At 38.2% G+C, this 20349-nt stretch overlaps 1 protein-coding gene across 10 annotated transcripts in view; it reads left to right on the top strand.

Moving 5' to 3' along the window:
• The window catches only part of Dnah11 (dynein axonemal heavy chain 11), a 305840-nt gene that overhangs the window by 204350 nt on the left and 81141 nt on the right, over positions 1-20349 (top strand). For all 10 annotated transcript variants that reach the window (XR_007346137.1, XM_048799700.1, XM_048799695.1 and 7 more), the window contains 6 exons: positions 743-856; positions 3050-3193; positions 3804-3986; positions 5428-5529; positions 13217-13351; positions 18911-19081. Coding sequence is in view for 9 of the 10 variants with exons in the window: in XM_048799700.1 (XP_048655657.1) it covers positions 743-856; positions 3050-3193; positions 3804-3986; positions 5428-5529; positions 13217-13351; positions 18911-19081 (849 nt within the window). In the remaining variant the exon portion in view is untranslated. The remainder of the gene's footprint in view (positions 1-742; positions 857-3049; positions 3194-3803; positions 3987-5427; positions 5530-13216; positions 13352-18910; positions 19082-20349) is intronic.

Here is a 20349-nt window from a genome sequence, read left to right on the forward strand (position 1 = left end):
CTTTGTATTATTGGTTTGGCTGAAGTTTACCAGCATGGTTCCCTGTGTCCATACAAGCAGTGTCCTTTTGACCTGTGAAGGGGTACCACTCAACCTGCCCCTGGAGACTATGTAGTAGTATCATTGTTCCATTATCCAAAATGGATCTGGGCTCTTGTCTCTATGGTTTTTGATCAGGTCCTTGGAGAAACCAGTAATTGAACAAAAAAAAAAAATCTCCTTGTAATTAAGCATGCAATACATGACCACAGACAAGATTATCTTCTGCCCAATTGAATGAAAAGAACTTCACATCTGTTCTTAAAGAGAAACCAATGTTAGCAAAAATTAGATAAAAATTCAAGCAAGAATATTTGTACCCTAGATTGCTGATCCAGCTGGGATTTTCACTTGTCAGGGACTCAGGGAAAAAGAAAATTGAACAGAAGAATGCCTGCTTAATCTTGTTTTTATTATTAGCAGTACCTTATAATTAAATGAGTCAAAGCTCTTCTTGGAGGACTTTAATATTTGAATCCATTTGGTTTGGGATTTGTCATGTGTGTTTTGTACATTTACAAAGCTTTATATACATACTGTGCCTGAAGGGAAATTAGTTTTTATGACAAATTCCTCACCTATTCAAAGTTTAGACAAATGAATTATTTAACAGGTGCATGTGAGTCAATCTGCACTTTTCAATAGAGATCTCTGACATAATAATTTGTGTATGTGGGTTTATGTGCCTTTCCTCTCTGATTAGGTGGCAGCCATTCAGACGGAAGTGTCCCAGAAGCAGAGGGAATGTGAGGCCGACTTGCTAAAGGCTGAGCCAGCCCTGGTGGCTGCCACAGCTGCACTCAATACGCTCAACAGGGTATGATTTCTTGGCTTGTGGGTTTCCTCAAAATAATATTCAAAGGTTATTAGAGTTTTAACAACTGAGCAAAGAATATACCCATGTAGTCGTGCAGTTTTTTGAAAGAAAAAAATACATAAAAATATTAAAATCAAAACAACCTTTGAGATCATCTTTCTAGTTCAACTTCTTTTCCCATCCAGGTGTCTGTTCCCCTACCCCTTATCCTGTGACCACATCCAACACTATGTGGTATATAATTTTATGAAATCTAGCTGGATTGCACCCAAATCCAGTTTTCAAGTTATATGTTACTTTAAGAACTATGTGAGGGATTCTTTATTTCTTCTGGAATACAAAAAGTAGCCTCAACTGTAAAGCAAAACAACAAAACTGGTAAGAGACCCTCATGGTAAGAGTAATAGGAGCAAAGATTTCAAGGCTGGTCCCCCCATGACTCCCAGTTTCATATTAGATAGTAGCAAGAGCTCACTGAACATTTGAATTTGAGAAATATTCTTTGTTTGCCACCAGGGTATTGTAAGAAAAAATGAAATGGTGGGCAATATTATTTTAAGAGCCAATAACTAATGTTGCCCTGGGGTTCTGCCAGGCCTAAGTTTAAGATGTAACTTTAAAAAGTAAGGGATCAGAGAAACACTCAAATTCTTCTCTGAATATTTTAAAGAAATAATTTTGGCTATGAACAGTTTTATAAGAGTTTTACAGTATTACTGTAAAACTGAAAAATTTTTAAAGAATATAAATATATCATGGTAGAATATTATTACACATTTGAATACTGCCATCAAAATATTGTTAAAGACTAGCTATCAACGTGAGAAATGTTCCTAATAAGTTAATAAAGCAGATTGTGAAATAGGATATATCACAATTTTTTTTTTCTGGTAAGACTATCCTAGTCATAGGAAAAAAAAAATTAGAAAACAATAGAAGAGTATCTGGTTATCTCTTAATATTTATCTTCTATAGAGTTGCTTCCCCAGATTTGCAGATTTTCCTCTGATCTTTATTCAGACAAAATAAGTTAATGTCACTTAAAATACAAAGTTGAGTATATTTTTAATTTTTAAAAAATTTTATGGGTCCTTTTTAGTTATACATGACAGCATTCCTTTTGATGTAATTATATAAGCATGGAATATAATTCTAATTGGGATTCTATTCTTATGGATGTACACGATGGTGGGATTTACTATGGTGTATTCCTGTATCATTTATTTATTTATTTATTTATTTATTATTATTTATTTATTATTTATTATTTCAGATTTACTTCACTATCTTTCCTTTTCCTATCTCCTCTCCCTTCCCATCATTCCCCTTTGTCTAATCTACTGAATATCTATGATGAAACCATCTTGGTTAGCCAATTCTCAATTATTATTAACATGTTTCAAGAATTTGCTCTTGTTCTTACTTTCATGCCCAATGATTCTTCGTAATCATTTACCAAATAAATAGTCAATTTCTCATAAGGGAGCAGAGTCAGTTTCACCATTCAATATGGTTTTGTAAGCAAGAATTTATTTTACAGCTTATAAAATAATCATAGGAAATAGCCAGTTGTTTTTTAAATCGTGTATTATGAACCTACATGTGCTTCTTACAGATACTAACTCCTGCCCCAAAGCATTTGCCCTGGTTCTTGTAATTTAACCACTGATTCCGTCTGTTGAGTAAATCAGTTCTGTGCTCTGAGGGGACCAGGCAGTAGGGAAGAAGCTTCAGACTATTTGGAACCCTCCCAGTTAAGAGTCATTGAACTATAATGGAAGATGTTTCTTGCTTGTGCACATAAAGCAGAAAAATGAAACTAAGAGACACTGAACTTAAGGAATCATATTTATGGGAGGGCTTGGTTAAAATACAAATATTACATTGATGGAACTGAATCCATAAATACTTTGTAGCCTCTGTGCTTACATAATTTTCCGGCCTCTATGAGCAGGGCTTTGCAGGACAGCTATAAACCAATGGATTCCTTTTCTTGGGAGCAAAAAAAAAGGTAGAAATCAGAGAAGTGCCCAGCAGGAACTGAGCTCCCAAGGGTCTTAAGGTAGAGTCCCTGGGGGGGCAATGAACTGATAAATCGTGACTGGTACGATGATGGGGTGGCACTGAAGTCCAGCTTGGAAACTTGCCTCTCCAGCCTTCCCTAATCCTGTGTGTGTATCAACTTTTCTTCAGATCAACCTCACTGAGCTGAAAACCTTTCCCAACCCACCAAATGCAGTTACCAATGTCACTGCAGCTGTGATGGTCCTCCTGGCTCCCCGGGGTAGAGTGCCGAAAGATCGAAGTTGGAAAGCAGCTAAAATTTTCATGGGAAAGGTATGGGCCCGCCTGGGAAAATGAAAGTGCTGACAGTTTCTGTATTGCTGTCCGTGCTCTGGGGTAGTGCATGATAGCAAAAGATGTTCAAGTCTAAAGAAGCCATCTTTCTGGCTGTGTGTTCTCTAGGCCTGCAGCTTTTGTTAGCCATATTGGAGGTTAGCTCGGGGTTGTGGCATACCTAAGGCAGTGCCAGCTGCAGGTGGAAGGTTGCTAATTATTTGCAAAATTATGAAAGCCGTTAAGTGTAGGAGGGAGAAAATTACATGGGTTTCTTAGGCTTGAAAAATGTTACTAATGTACAAGAAGGTGAAGCAAAGGGGCTTTTTGGTATGTGTTTTGCTTTTTCTTTTCTCCCTTTCTTCAAAATGTGAATACCTCCTGTGCTGGGCCTGAATATTTTACCCTGGGATAGAAGAGGTTTTAAAAGTGTCCATTGCTAATTCTAACTTCATAGTATAAAGACTGAAAAAGTCAAACAGTAGGATAAATGCTGCTTGCCAATTTTGCCTTTGTAATGTAAGTCCTAAAAGCTGGTTTTAACTTTTGATCTTGGAATTTTCTCTGCATCCAAAATGGGTTCATTGCAATAAGTCTTTTTGCTTTACAGGTTGATGATTTTTTGCAAGCGTTAATTAACTATGACAAAGAACACATTCCAGAGAACTGCCTCAAAGTGGTGAATGAACAGTATTTGAAAGACCCAGAGTTCAATCCAAACCTGATTCAGACCAAATCTTTTGCAGCAGCTGGTCTCTGTGCCTGGGTTATCAACATCATTAAATTCTATGAGGTATCATTCCTAATCTGATGGTTTACAGGCATTATCCACGTAGGGCCATAAGAATCAATTTCCACATCAGCAGAAAATGTAATTTGATATTTAGTTTTCTAAAGAAGGATATGCACTTTTAAGAAGAAGATATGAATGTGTTCAAGTTAACAGAATTCTATATAGGAGGATATTTTAAATGTTCAAAACTGTCTTTTTTTAAGAGTAAAATAATTAGCCACTCTAGATCAAAGAGCAGCAATTAATTTGATTTCAATTAGAGAAAAATTTGTTGCATGTATAAATCATGTTTATTTACATTAAAATATTTGATTCATGTTGACATGAAATAACTGCAACTCTGAATTCATGTTGAATTAAATCCCTGCTCTCAAAGCAAAAATACACGCAATCTTTATTGCAGGCATACTGAGATGAGGAAATAACTATTTGTTTCTTTTAGTATTTTAATGACAGTGTTTTACCTGTAGATAGTCTAATCTGAAATTTGCAACATAGATAGATTATCATTTCTTTCATTCATTGATCAAATACTTATCAGCCAACTATGTTCTTAACTCTTTGCAGAGTACTGAAAAGGAAACTATAACCCATGACTATGAGGAACTGTCTCAAGATTCTGAGACATATGTTGTATTCAGATATGGAATTATAAAGAAAAAGTCAATTGTAGTTAATGTCATTCCTCAAGTGGTTTCCATAAAATAAGGTTATATCCTTCACACTGTGGAACCCCAGGAGCAGGACTTTGTTGATCTTTCTCTCATGGAAATCTTTTAGCCCAAGAGTTTACAGTAGGTGTATAGCATCTCTCCATAATAAAATGCCTAAGCACTGTGTTCCATTGGTGAAAAGATGAGCACAGATCTGAACTATAGCTACGTTGTGTTGCTATAAAGAAAGACAAGTTGACTTCCTTGGTCCACTCAAATTCTTAAATGGTTCCTTGAAATAACACATACTTAAAACAGGTGCTTCAAAAAGAAAGTAAAGTGAATGTGTGGTTCATTATGTGCAAGAACATCTCCCACTTCCGGTGTTCAGAGAATTTCTCCATGCTTACTTTCTGCCTCAGAGTCTAGATTTAATCATAAATTTAGCTGTGTTTCATGCACCTGCACTTTCTAGTTATATGAGGATTATCTCCATATTTGATAAAAAAAAATCTTAGAATATTCATGGAGTTTGACCTCTAGAGCATTCTATGCAAGTACTTGTAACTCTAAGGTCCAGAATAAACAAGTAACCAATGGAGATCCAGAGAGAGAGTGGGAGACTTTGTCTACTTTTCCTTAGCTGATGCCATGGTAAAGAAACAGCAAATTACTTGGTAAACTAGAGATTTTATTTGCAGAGTGCTCAGCCTATGTAAGGTCAAGTGATTATTCTTCCCATTCACATCTGTATTGCCTTCTGAGTTAAACCCCACGTGGATTTTCAGGTCTATTGTGATGTCGAACCAAAACGCCAAGCATTAGCCCAAGCAAACTTAGAACTGGCGGCAGCTACTGAAAAACTTGAGGCCATCAGGAAAAAGCTTGTGGTAAGTGCAAAACATGAATCTAAAGAAGTTCCCACTGCCTCCTTAGGAACCCTTCTTCAGACATGGTTATGCGTAAGCTCTGCCCAACAAAAAGGAATTTGAGCTTCATGAATGTTTTCCCTTAGGTACCCATTCAATAGATGTTTCTGATCGGTGAAGTGCTGGGCACTGACTGGAAAAGTGGAAGCAGTCATGGTGTCTGCACTTAACTAATTTTCACAGTCTGGTAGGAGGAGGAAGGCAGGTTAGCATGTGGGGCTTGAAAGCCCAGCTCCTCTAGGTGCAGTGGCACACGCCTGTAATCCCAGGGGCTCAGAAGACTGAGACAGGAGCATGGAGAGTTCAAAGCCAGCCTCATCAAAGAGAGGCACCAAGCAACTCAGTGAGTCTCTGTCTCTAAATAAAATGCAAAATAGGGCTGGGGATGTGGCTCAGTGGTCCAGTGTCCCTGAGTTAGCCCCCCAAAATATAAAAAAAAGTCCATATCCTGGCTCCATGATTTCTACTGGTCTATATCTTGGCTCCATGATTTATTGTGTCACCCCACGCAAGTTGTTTAACCTCTCTGAACTTCCATTTTCTCATCTCTGAAATAGGTACAGATTAAGCATTCCTTATTCAAAATCCAAAATGCTCCCAAATTCAAAACTTCTTTGGAGTTAAAGAAGCTTTTGGCTACCTGGCATCCAGTCTGTCGCCTTTAAGGGAAACCAGCCAGATATATCTTTGGAGAATTTTCTCTTATCACTAGATATGCTCAAGTGGGTGTTTTTAGCAGGATTGCCCTTCTCTGTTCTACCTATCAAGCTTTGCCAATTAAATTCCCCCCATCTCTCAAATTTGAATGATGGGCAGAAGGAGTAAAAGACTGAGAACAGTATTTGTACCTTTTACAGACTGTGTTCAGATAACACTCGAGCAGTTCCTGCCTCCAAGTCCCCAAGCTTCTTGAAGGTTCTTTGCCTTTCCTTCCCCCCAGAGAGCTTTCCCATGTTCTTCCAGTAAATTCCCTTTAGGTCAAATTAGCTAGAGGGGTTTTTTTTTCCACCATGACCTAAGGTATCTAGATACTCTGCAGTATATAGCACACAGTGGATGTTTTGTAAATATTAGTTCCTGCCCTTCCTGTTGAAACCCCTTATGTAGATGTTCCACTGTCAGGACTGGAGTTTGACAGAGAAGCCTGACTCAGGAACTTATATTTGGAAATTGTTGGCATAAAGATCATATGTGTAGAAAGATTGTCCTGTAGGAATGTGAGGACAAAGGAGCAGAGGGGGCTGAGGGTAGATGGCAGGGAGGATGTTCCTTATTCGGACTTTGTCCTGCCGTAGATACCTGAGAATACGAATGCAGCAGCCACTGAAGTCTAGAATCCGGTGCTTGCAGTAGCCACATAGCTACATCAGGCCTCTTTCAGAACAAGGCTGGAACTAGACCTACTTATGTGTGAACTCACTAGTCAATTGGGCAGAAAGGGAGGGGACTCCTAATAGCCCCAGCCTCCAATGTTTCAGAGCAAAGCTATTAAAAGCCAAGGAGGAGATCAACTTTCCAGATCAGAGCCCAAGACACTGACTCCTTGAATATACCAGAAAGAGATTGATTTGTGCTCTCATTTTACTGTTGAGTAATTATATTTACATTACGATTATTTAAATCTCAGAATATTTCTCCTATGATACATACAATTTTCGCACCTCTTGCAACCATCGACTCCCCCTTATTTTTTGAGTCTGCTTCCAAGAGACCTTCCTGATCCACACTCTCTGCACAGGCAACTTGACCCCCTACCCGCCCCCTCCCCCTACACACACTCTCTCTTCCTGTTTACTAGGTACCTCTTCCTAGCAGAGCACCAAGCATGCTTTTCAGTGATACCTGATGACTGGTTGAAGAAAAGCAGATTGACAGCAACAACAGCTGATTTGGACATGTCCAGGATACGCATGTTAACTTTATAAAAGTCATCCTCATTCATTGGTCAAAACTGGATTTTCTCTAGAAAAATGTTGCATCTACTGTTAGTGACTTTGGTAAAAATTAGAAGCAATCTGATGTTCATAGGAAAAGTGCTGAGGATGCTGAAGACAACCATGAGTTAAATCCAAAGTTAAGACTTTCTGTGTTTGCACAACTAGTCATTCTTTGGACATAGCTACAACTAACTGGAAAGAACTATTCACACCATGTGTTTTCACAAACCCGCAGAATAAGCAGAGGGTCATTTATCAGCCTCATAATTAAGTTATCAAACAGAGAAAAGAAAAACAAAATAATAGTTGAATTGACTTTTTGAAGAAAAAGTTCCCCTGCCCAAAGTGGAAATCAAGAGAGGAGTTACAAATGCAGCAGAATTCTGGCTGCAATTCCCTCAAGGGTCCAAGACCCTCTCAAGGCTACGTGGCTGGTCAGGCTAAGGACAAGGTAACTTTGCACAGTTTTTCTGTTGGCACACAGTATGAACTAGAGATCTCAGCCCAAGTGAAATTATAGTTTTTGCTAGCTTTCATTTTCTCCAGCCTTTCATTTCTCCTCCTCAACTTTCCTGCTTCCTAACCTGCATCTCCTGCTGCCTTCTTACCTAGGACAGTGGGGGTATGTCTGATGGGAACAGCAGTACCGTCATGAAAAAATGATAATACCAGGGTGTTAATCTCTGTGCAATTGTTCTTTTGAGTCTGTAGTTTTAGATTCAAGGACAGCCTCATATTGAAGGTTGAGTGGAAAAAAAATTTTTTTGCTAAGCTTTGTAGAAGAAAGGACATTGGGCTAGGGATATAGCTCAGTAGGTAGAGTGCTTGACTTGTATGCACAAGGCCCTGGGTCCTAATCCCCTATACCATTAAAAAAAAAAAAAAAGGTTATCATGTGTCTTAAATGGAGCCTAAGAATGGCAATAAAGAAAATCTAAAACCAATCTCTTTAGGGTAGTATTTCTCAAAGTTATTCCCTGGACCAGCAGTAGCATCAGTGTTTCACAGGAACTGCTTAAAAGTAGATTCCAGACCCAGCCTTGATCTACTGAGTCAGAAACTTTGGCAGTGCAACCCTGGAATCCAGATTTTAACATGCCTTCCAGGTAGTTCTGTTGCGTGTTGTTTGATAATCACTAATTTAGGGGATCTGGATAGCTAGAGTTCTTGAATTGAGTTCTTCCATCTTTGATCCATTTATTTCTAGAAACTTGAAGCTAGAGTCTGTCAAGAACTGGGAAAGGAACAGAATTTTACCCTCCTGGCAAGCTAACAAGGTTAGATACCACAATTTCACATATACTAATAGACAACATGGGACTTGTGAGTCAGAGAGGAAAGGATTTTATTACTCTGACAGCCAGCAGAGTGGACTTCATGTTTCCACCCACCTGTTACTTTTCCTTGCCTCCTGACTCCTGTGGGAGTAATGTTCTCAACTTTCCACAAAACTGTTTGGAGACAGGCTAATAGGTTTTTTTGTTTGCTTGTTTGTTTTTTGCTTTTAACATATTAAAGAATAAAATCTACTCCTTGCTCATAGGCCATTCAAAGACTTCTAGCAGGCTAGATCTAGTCTAGGGGCCATAATTTGCTGATCTTTGCTCTATACTAATATTGAAGACTATTTGGGATCTTGTGTTCTCTTACCTGCCCATTTTCCCTGATTCTCCTAGGTCTGGCTTGGACTTTATTTCTCCATGAAGTTCCCCTAAATGACCACCAATTTCTCTGTTATGACATATAACTAGTGCATTAGAGCATGGCTTACCCGAACATACAGACTATCATTTCCACACTAACCCTGAGTTTCTTAAGGTCTTTAATGTTTTATGCCTGGTATCTGACACATGGGAGATACCAAAAAAATTATTAGTTAAATGAACAAACAGATACCACACCTTATTTTACTTTTTTCCCTGCCTTTGGTACTGGGGATTGAACCAAAGGGTGCTTTACCACTGAACTACCCTCCCAGACCTTTTTATTTTTGAGACAGAGTCTCACTAAGTTGCTAAGGATCTCATTAGGTTGTTGAGGCTGTCCTTGGACTTGAAATCCTCTTCCTCAACCTTCCAAATCACTGGGATTACAGATGTACACCACTGTGCCTGGGTCACACCTTATATTTTAACTAAAACATTAATTTGTTCTGCTTGAGAGACTCAATATTCAGTTCAGTAAATACACATTTTAAAACAGTGGACTGGGCAGTCCAGAGAGCTAAATAAGGCTTAGTCCTCACTCTGTAAAATCTTATAGTGAATTTAATAAGTGCTATTTCATTTACTTGATGCAGTCAAGAGAGATTGCATTGTCTACCATTGAAGTATAAAGAATAGAGTGGTCAATTCTACACATAGAGATGAGGGTGGGGGATGCTCAGGAAGAATTTGGTGAAGCAGTTTTTTTCCCCCAAATTGAATCTTGAAAGATGGATAAATTTGGACTGGAAGATGGGGGTAGAGCATCCATGAAGGTACTATGGAAGAGAGACATGTGTTCTGTGGACAATGAGCAGCTTAGTGTGGCTAAAGAGTAGAGTATGGGAGTTGGTGAGTGGGGGTCATTTTGGTGAAATGGGAGCAAGGGGTAAAATTACCCCAGAACTTGCGCAAGGGATGAGGTAAATAGGCATTGTATTGGTGAGGAGATACCTAGCTTTATAATGCCTTTTAATGCCCCTACCCAAAACCAATTACAGACAGTCATGAATACTAATGATATTTTCTTTTAACCAGGTTATGGACAAAGCTTAGGGCCCTAGAATAGATTAGCCTCATCATGAATCTGCAGGTCAAAATCAACAACCAATACTGTCACTTGTGGAGAGTCAATGAGGGTCTGTAGCTGGGGAACAGGAGGGATAAATGGGCCATTTTGGCTTTTGGAAAGATCATTCCAGGACAAGGGGAAGAGACAGGAAGCAGGATGAAAGTGAATGAGGGGAGCAGAGTGAAATGAGAGATGGTGAAGGAAAGGATTAGATCCAGTTCCTAAGAGAGCACAGGAGGATGATCCCTGAAAGAGATGGGAGATTGTTAGGTGAGAGAGAGCCAAGAGAGAATGAGATTGCAGGAACAAGGGGAGTGGAAATTCTAGGAGGAAGAGAGTCACCTCCAGGAACAGGTACCACAGGGTACCTGTGCACAGTCTCTGAAGCCACACAGAGGCTAAGTCCCAACTTAGTATTTCAGTACCTCCCAGCTGTGGGATGTTAAGTGACTAACTTCACTTTGTTGGCTCTGGTTTCCTCATCTGTAAAATGGGGAAATCCCTCATGGACTTATAGGACAAGTCAAGTGAGAGAACACAGGGCAAGTACTTAGAATAGTGTCTGGCATGTGCTAAAAGAGCATTAATTGTTGCTTATTAAAGTAGTTATTAAAGGATACAGGATGAGCATCTCTAATCTAAAATACCTGAGACTGAAAGTGTTTTGGATTTCCAATTTTTTAAATTTTAGGATATTCATATATACATAATGGAATATCTTAGGATGGGGCCAAGTTTAAACATGAAATTCATTTATATTTTACATACACCTTATTTATACATATAGGCTAAAAGTAATTTTATACATTTTTTTAAATGTGCCTACTTTTTGACTGTGAGCTATCCCTTGAGGTCAGGTGGACAGTTTCCCCTTCGGATTTCCATATTTGGGATGCTCATCTGTGGGTTTTAAATTTTTTTTTCATTTTTTCCCCACAATGATTAGCATATGGATGAAATAATAATAGTTTCACTGGTGGTTCTTACCAGATTTGTTGCAGTAAAATGGTAGAGGAGAACAAAAAAAATGATTGGAATAAAGGTCAGATTGAAATTGGTTAAAGAGATAATGGGTGGTAAGAAAAGACAAATAACAAGAATAGGGATTTTTTTTTTCAGAGAAAAATTGGAGGGGGAGGGATAAAAGTGAAATTAAGACCCTCTGCAAAAAGGTTCTGAAAGCCTAATTTTATCTTAGAGTAACATCATCTGATGATTACCTATTTGCTTTGAGCTGTTGTGTGCAAAGCATGTACATTTTGTACACTTATTTTTATATTAAATTGATTGATCTGTACCACCCGGATTCCCTTCAAATCTCTGAAGCAGAGCTAGTGAGTATAAACTCAAGCTAACAACTGAACTTTCCCTCAAAGAAAGTAATAGACTTTCATGTTTCTGCTTGCTGTTTATCATAGCAAATTATTTCTGGTAAACTTTCCTCAGAGTTACATACCAAGGGCCAAATTTTACCCAAATATTTGTCATTAGTGGATTATGTTCCAGCTAAGTGAAGAGACCAACCAAATGAAAATTTGTGTTCCTTTTTGGGGGTTGGAGGAGTAGTACCAGAGATTGAACTCAGGAGCACTAGACCACTCAGCCACATCCCCAGCCCTATTTTGTATTGTATTTAGAGACAGGATATCACTGAATGGCTTAGAGCCTTGCTTTTGCTGAGGCTGGCTTTGAACTCGCCATCCTCCTGCCTCAGCCTCTTGAGCCACTGGGGTTATAGGCCTGTGCCACTGCGCCCAGCAGAATTTGTGTTCCTTTTAAAGAAAACTTCAGTGTTACTTCAGTACACCAACCTGACTTTCACCACATGCTTACTGAATGCTCTGTGCCCTGTTTCATGTGCATTAATGTACTTAATACCACAAAAGCTGTATGAGGTATGTATAAATAGTAGTTCCATTTAACAAATAAGGAAATGTGAAACTCACAGAATGTGAATGGTGGGTTCAAAGTTCTGTGGCTCATAGAGGCAAAGAAGAACTAGACTCGAGCCATTTTAAACCCAATGTGAATACTCTTAACCACACACTATCCCAAGCTTAATAGTGCTGTTTTTAATAAAAATTAATATATTCTAATGTCTGAGTTCATTCTTTTAAAATAACTGGGTCCTCTACACACAAGCCTTTCATCTTTCCTCATTCTCCAGAATGGTTTCATCTGCTCTCCTGTGCCCCTGGTGGAAAGTGGTCTTCCCCTAAATGTTGCCCCTCAAAATACACATATCTTTCCATTTTTTTTAATTTTTATTTTTTAGTTGTAGATGGACACAATATACTTATTTCATTAATTTATTTTTAAGGGGTGCTAAGGATTGAACCCAGTGCCTCATGCCTGCAAGGCAAGCACTCTACCGCTGAGCTACAGCCCCAGCCCCCACCCCCTCCCAGGTTTTTATAAGACAATGGATTACCTCTGAGTTGCAATCCCATGTTTCCAGAGTAGAAAATCTGATAGGATGAATCAGGTCAGGTCTGAGGGGGCTCAATAAGTCACATCCCTTTTCACTACCTACATTATGAATCAAATGAGAAAAGAGTCAATAGGTTAAGAAACGCAGATCACCCTGGACATAAATAAAGCTGGTACTGGAGAAGGAGGCTTACACAGGACAGCAGAGGGTGATGGTGTACCCATAATGCATGAGTCTTAAGAGCACATCACTTGCTTCAGTCTCTCTCTGTACTCTGCTGAGTGGAAAAGGAAGGTAAGATGATCACATGGTGATCTGATAGTCTGCGGAGGCTCTGACATACTATCATGACTGTATCCTCCTCCTCCTTTTCCTCCCCTAAAATATGTATGGTCAAAGAGCAAAGGAGAAAAAGCAGTTTGTTTTTCTTCAAGATAACAGATAATGACTGTACTATTTCTGTTTTAACTAAAAATGACTCAAGTTAACTTTGATTCTTATTCAGGATCTGGATCAAAATCTAAGCAAACTCACGGCTTCATTTGAAAAAGCAATAGCAGAGAAAGTCCGATGTCAAGAAGAGGTGAACCAAACCAACAAAACCATTGAACTAGCCAACAGACTTGTCAAGGAACTTGAGGTAAGATAACTTGTTCTTCTAAACTTTTCATTAAACATTCAGTTCAGCTTCTTTGGGTTGTATTATTTACTCACCATTAGTTATGACTAAGAGGAGAGTGAATCAACAATAAATGGGAATAGGTAGTCACCACTCACACAATGGGTCAAAATGGCCAGAAGGAAGTGACCAATCCTTTGTTTTATAGAAAAGAAAACATCAGTTACAATGTTTTTTTAACATAGTAAATTCAGTGTGACTTCAGCATAGTTTTCAACAAAAGCAGGAAGAAGATATGCTTTTGTCAGAATTTAATTGTTTTGTATCCCTTGTAAAACAGTAAAGTACACCAGCTGTAGGTAGGTATCTACTTATTTTTTTTCTCTCTTTTTAAGGACATTATGAAGTCCTTTAAAAACAAAAATAAAGCCTGTCATAATATGTCATAAAACTCAGGACAACTAATAGGTAATTGTGATACAGAACTGTTGATCCTTTTAATATACATTTGCATTGAATTCTACCAGCAGACCATGACTTTTAAACCAAATCTGATTGATTTATGTTTTTGTTGCTACATCTTTTTATAAGTGACTGACATGCTAATATTAAGAGTAATTCCATAAGATAAATATTTTTAAATAATTCTCAATTTTTTTCCTGTATGAACATATGGTCTTTGACATAAATAAGTCACAAAAATTAAGATTTTACTTGCTTTATCATGTGGTATTAAACAATTCGGGCAAGTCTCTGAGCCTCTTCAACTTTGTTTTCTTTTCCATAAAATGGGAATGTGGATAATACCTCCCTCACAAAGTTGTAATGAATCTTGAAAGAGATAATGCCTATTCAAATGTTTTCTGTCAGAAAGATAAATAATCCAAAAAAGAGATGGTCAAAGGATTGGGTAGACATTTCTCATCAGATTACATGCAGGTGGCCTGTAAGAACATGAAAAGATGTTCAGCTTCATTTGCATTTCCTACTGCAGAACTACAAGGTGACCACTTTCATATCTTCTGTGATGATAATAATAAAAAAAAATCTTCGGCAGTATCAAGTATTGTTGGGGAACTAGAGAAAGTAAAATTCTACATACATTGCTGGTTGGAATGTAAGATGGCTCAGCCTCTGGAAAAGCTTGGTAGTTCCTCAAAATATTAAATATGAGGTAACTATGTGATTCAGTAATGCTGTACATATCCAAAAGATTCGTATCCAAAAGAAATGAAAACAAATGCCCACACCAAAACTCTACTGCCATTGCTCATTGCAGCATTATTTGCAAGACCTAAAAGTTGAAACAATCCAAATATCTATCATCTGATGAGTGGATAAATAAAATATGGTTTATTCATACAGTAGATATTATACAGGTATGAAAAGGAATGAGTATTGATACATGCTACAACATTGATGGCCCTTGAAAACAACATACTAAGTGAGAAAAGTAAGACTCAAAAGGCTGCATATTGCATGATTTCATGTGTACAAAATGCTCCAAATAGGCAAATCTATAGATACAGAAAATACACTAGTGGTTAGAGGGGCTTGAGAAACAGGTGGAGTCCAGGGAGTGACTGCTCATAGATGAACATTTTTTTCTTTGTGGTGAGGAAAATACTTTAAAATTAGATCGTGGAGATGATTGCCCAAGTCTCTAAATATACTCAAAACTACTTAGTTGCATATTTTAAAGGGTGATTTGCCTGGTGTAAGAATCATATCTCAGTAAATGTATTATTTTAAAGCATAAAGTATATAACTGCACTATTAGCATATAAAAAGTATACAACTGAAAAAGTATATCATGAAGTATCTAACAAATAAGCTTATAACTATATTATTAGAACTACATTTAGCTGGTAAGTGTATAACTGCACTCTTAGAAATGTGTTTCCATAGCAATGATAGAAAACTTGATTTACAGTGGCTTAAGCAAATAGAAGTTTATTGCCAAAAATGCTAGGGGTAGACCATCATATCATTGTTGATTTAGGTGATTAATGGTCAAATACCAACCTCTCCTGCTGTACCTCTTAGCATGTGGACATTTACCCTCATGCATTTTGCTTCATGGTCCCAAGATGCCTGCTACACCTTCAGATTTCTCAAGAGGAGGAAGGAAGCCTGCATCAGCTGGGTTTTCCTCTTTTGATTAAAATTTAAAAAGAAGAAAACCTTGAAGTTTTCATAGAGACCTCGCTAGCAGACTCCCACTTAAGTTTCTTTAGCCAGAACCAGATGTACAGTTCCTAACTGCAGAAGGGCCTGGGAAGGTGGGGTAGTGATTGCTTCAGTCAATCACAGTCCTTCTCTTGAGACTGGATTCATTACCACCCAATTCAGAATGATGGTTCTCTTAGCAAGCGAGGAGAGAAAAATGTGTGTTGGGATGGTTGAACTGGTGATAGCCTACTTTCTCATATATTTAGGATTTTAAAAATTTAATTTAAATTTGCCACAAATTTAACCTTCTCTCCCCAACATTCTGAAACTGGTAGTTCATGGTATATAAACCTAGTTAATTCTATAAAATGTGTTATTTTTTCCATTTCAATAACTACAGGTCTTTTATTCCAAGTTTTCTAGCCAAAAGCTTTTGAATTACCCTTAGCTTTTTGCCCTTTATGACAAGCCACAGGGAATTCATTGGCATATCTTACTGGCCCTACCTTGGAAGTCCATTCAGAATCTCACCACCTCTCACTCCCTCCATACCCAGTGCTGGTCCACACCACCAGTATCCCACCCTCTAGTACCTCCCTGGCCTCCACCATTACCCCCTAATGTGCATTCCTCTCATTGCAGCTGAGCAATACCTTGAAAGGTCCATTCATGTCACCATGTTGCTCAGAACTCCCCAATAACTAACCACTTCACTCAGAACAATCCACAGGCTTTAAACACCCTGGGAGGTCATATGTGATCTGGCTGCTGGGTGTCTCTCTCCTCCGCTCTGCTCCTTTCCCTCTTGCTGCTGCTCCTCTGGTCTTCTCACCGTCCTCACACAGTTGCTGTCCTGTCTATGGCCTTTGGCTTTTTCCTCCACACAGCTTCCCCCTTCCCAGATGTCATGTCACTGACTCCCCACTTCTTCAGTCTCTGCCAAAAGTTACACTTATCACGTGGTCTCCTCAGACCTCCCTAAACAGAACACCCACCCTGCCGTCTCTATACGCACGCACACACACACACACACACACACACACACTGCTCTGCTGCCCTCTTACACTTACTCAGCATTACATTTCTGTACCATGGATCATCGCATGACAATTACAGATGTACATATACACACACACTTATTAACCCTCTTCCCCCACTAAAATATAAGCACTCAAGAACAAGAGCATCGTATGTTTTGTGAGTCACTTGATCCCAGGCACAGAGATTAGTCCCCAGCATGTCACAAGCATCAAGAGTTATCTGCTGAAAGAATGAATGGATGCATTTTGGAAATCTCTTGTGTTTTGTTTTGTTTTGCTTTAAATTATGGAGCCCTTTGAAGACACATTCTTTAAGTCAGTTGAGAAATTTTACTCCTCCTAATAGGCACTACTACTACTCATTTAATTTGGTAAGATTTAAGCCCTTGAAAGCCCATCTATGAGGTACCTGAGAAAAAGAAGTACGTAGACTGTTTCTGAAGTGGTTATGGAATACCTGCGTTTTATCAAGGCTAAAGCAGGCTTTCCCCTTTGTCTCTCCCACATGGCCATATTTCCAAAGGCTTTGCTTTCTTGTGATGATTTAGACAATGACGGGGGGGGAAAGCTTGTGTGTTGTTAACTAGGAAAAAAATATATTTTTGAAGGATTAATTGAAGTTGTCAGATCTTTTCCTTTGAGGATAAATTCTTTCTGACTAGAACAGGAGACAGTTAACTTCTGAAAAACATCAAGACTGATGATTTTGTCTATATAGCATTGACCTGGAAGCTCAACCATTCAGACTAATAAATCAGGCAATTTATATTTAATCATTAACTAACTCCTGAGCTGAACAGCTGTTCAAAATTAGAAATGGGTCACCCCGGCCAGGACGACATTACGGGCAATCTATAATGCATTAGAATAAAATTACAGTGATTTTTAACTGTCTAGAAATTTATTACAGGACATGTTCCAACTCTTAAACCCTTGTTAGCCAGTGTCAGTAATGATTTATATTGTGTGGGTGGTATAGTGAAATTATCGACGATTTCAATAGCCAATAAGTCTATGTTTAGTAAATCTTCAAATTTCAAAGCTGTTGTGGAGAATGAGGTGGGTGCACTTTATTGTTTATCATTTACAAACCAAAGACAACAAAGATGGAGGGTAGGCAAATGAGAGATTTCTCTGGAAAATTAATGGGCATGTTGTCTGTGGTGGAAAAAGTGATAAATTCTAAAAAGAGGACCAGAGAGCTGGAGTTCCTCAGCATTTAATTATATAGCAAACTTGGGGTGATCTCTATCAAGGAAAGCAAGGTGACACCTTAAAACAGCTTCGATAACCATTTCACATTCTGATCTCATGACCCCAGCATCCTAGGTATCAGGATGTCTGTCAGGAAACTGACATTTCAATCTGTTCTGACGTACATCATTTTGGGGTTCTGTGGACTTTCCTCTTTCACGAGAAAAGCACAATCCTTCAAGTTCCTGTTTTGCTTATACTGGCAAATTGCTGATTTTTTTTTCAGGTTCTATTAATTTCCATGTTGCTAGAATATTATACTAATTTTTAGCACGCCTTGATATAAAGTGAATTAGTGAACTATCCTGCAGTTCAGGCAATCCATACACATTTATTTCAGTTTTATTCAAATCCAATATTAAGGGCTCCACATACTTAACCTGTAAATCAGATCTTAAATGACCAACCCTCTAGATATAAGGACTTCAGTATTCTTTGAGTGTACTGTCTTCAAGGTTAGTGAAGTCCTGATTTCCATCTTTTTACATAGGTCATAGCTCCCTCCACTGATTTAATGATTATATTAGAAAAATAACCTTTAGTAACTACTGGCATAATTCTTTAATAGAATTTGAGATAGATGGCTATTTAAGCTTCATGTTTTAATTAGTTAACATGAATGATATTTGTCATTTTCTTTATCTATAATCAGTCCACTGAGCTTGTTTGTTAATGGGGAAAGGATACATCTAGGTCCATGTAGTGTTATTGCTGAAAAGTGCAAAGAATGGAGAACAGCTACACCGACATCCACAATCCTAACATCACTCATTCTTAGCCATAGCCTTTGGCCCTCCATGCTCAAAGAGAGAAGTAACAGTCTTCCTCTCAAGAAGAACCCCAATCATGATTAAAGAGCAGGGTATCCAACTCTTGCTAAAGGAGATGTTAAACAACAAATGTCACATGGTACTAAAGTCAACTGAAGAGAATAAAACTATTTGGTTTAAAGCACATGACAGTTTCAGCAGTCATGCTAACTGTTTACGGTTTGCTCCTTCCAGAGATGCTACAGGGTGCCGCAGTCTTAAACTGTGCTATAAGGTAACTGCATTAAGTATTTGTTGAGTTGACGCTCTTACTGCAATTACATGTGGATGATTTTATTGTTCAGTCAGAGAAGATTCGCTGGGGTCAGAATATTAAGTCCTTTGAAGCTCAAGAGAAGACGCTGTGTGGAGACGTCCTCCTTACCGCAGCATTTGTGTCTTACGTGGGGCCCTTCACCAAACAGTATCGTCAGGAACTGGTGCACTGCAAGTGGGTCCCATTTCTTCAACAGAAGGTGAGTTCAGCTCTTTATCTTGTCACCTTGTGGAAGCATCATATGGAAATTCTAGTAGTAAGAAAAATATATATATGCTAGGAACTTTTGTTACCCCTCTTATGGTAACTGACAGAGAGTTCTCCTGTGAAGATGTTCCTGGTATGTTGCACAGCTTCTGTTTTTAACAATGATTTCCACAGATAGGTGAAAAGTAATTATATAGAGTTATGGTTAGAAAAGTACATTTAACAAGAATGATAGAAATCAAATTTGGATTATATTACTGAATGGCACAAAATTTTGTTTTCTTACTGATATGGGTTATTTGTTAAGGATTTGCTTTTATTATAACTATTATCACATATTGAACTAATTAATGGGATTCGTTGTGCTATTTTCCTATGTACACGCATACATCACCCTTCTAACCCCGCTCCTTTGCCTCAGCACCCTTTCCAGTCCCTATGCAATAGTAATCCCTTTTCTACTTCCATCTCTTGTTTTGGGGGGGCTTTTGTTGTTTAGTTTCCACACGACAGAGGACATGAGATATTTGTCTTTCTGTGTTTGGTTTATTTTGCTTAACATGTTGTTCTCCAGTTTCGTCCATTTGCCTGCAAATGACAGGATTTCATTATTTATAGCTGAATAGTACTCCATTGTATGTATATATACCATATTTTCTTCATCCTCTCATTTGCTGATGAGCATTTAGGCTGACTCCATATCTTGCCTATTGTGAATAGTGCTGCAATAAGCATGGGTATGCAGGTGTCTGTCTTGTATGTTGACTTCATTTCCTTCTAATGTATACCCAAGAGTGGGATAACTGGATCTTAGAGTAGTTACATTTCTAGTTTTTTGAGGAACCTCCATACTATTTTCCATAGTGTCCATATTAATTTACATTCTCACCACCAGTATATATGGGTTCTTTTACTCCACATCTTCACCAATATTTGTCATTGTTGGTGTCGTTTATAGTAGCCATTCTAACTGGGGTGAGATGGGATCTCAATATTTTTGATTTGCATTTCTCTGGATAATGATATTGAGCATTTTAAAAAAATATTTCTTGGCCATTTGCATATCTTTAGGAAGCACCTATTCAGATCTTTTGCCCATGTTTAAAATGGATTGCTTGTTATGGTTTTTTGTTTGTTGTTTTTTATTCCTTTAAAAATTCTGGGTATATAACCCTCTGTCAAATGATTAGCCAGCAAATGTTTTCTCCAATTCTGTAGTTAATATCTTCAGCTCTGATGATTGTTTCCCTGGCTCTGCAG

Source organism: Marmota marmota, unplaced genomic scaffold (assembly GCF_001458135.2).
Source record: "Marmota marmota marmota unplaced genomic scaffold, marMar, whole genome shotgun sequence".
NCBI classification, from domain to species: Eukaryota; Metazoa; Chordata; class Mammalia; order Rodentia; family Sciuridae; genus Marmota; species Marmota marmota.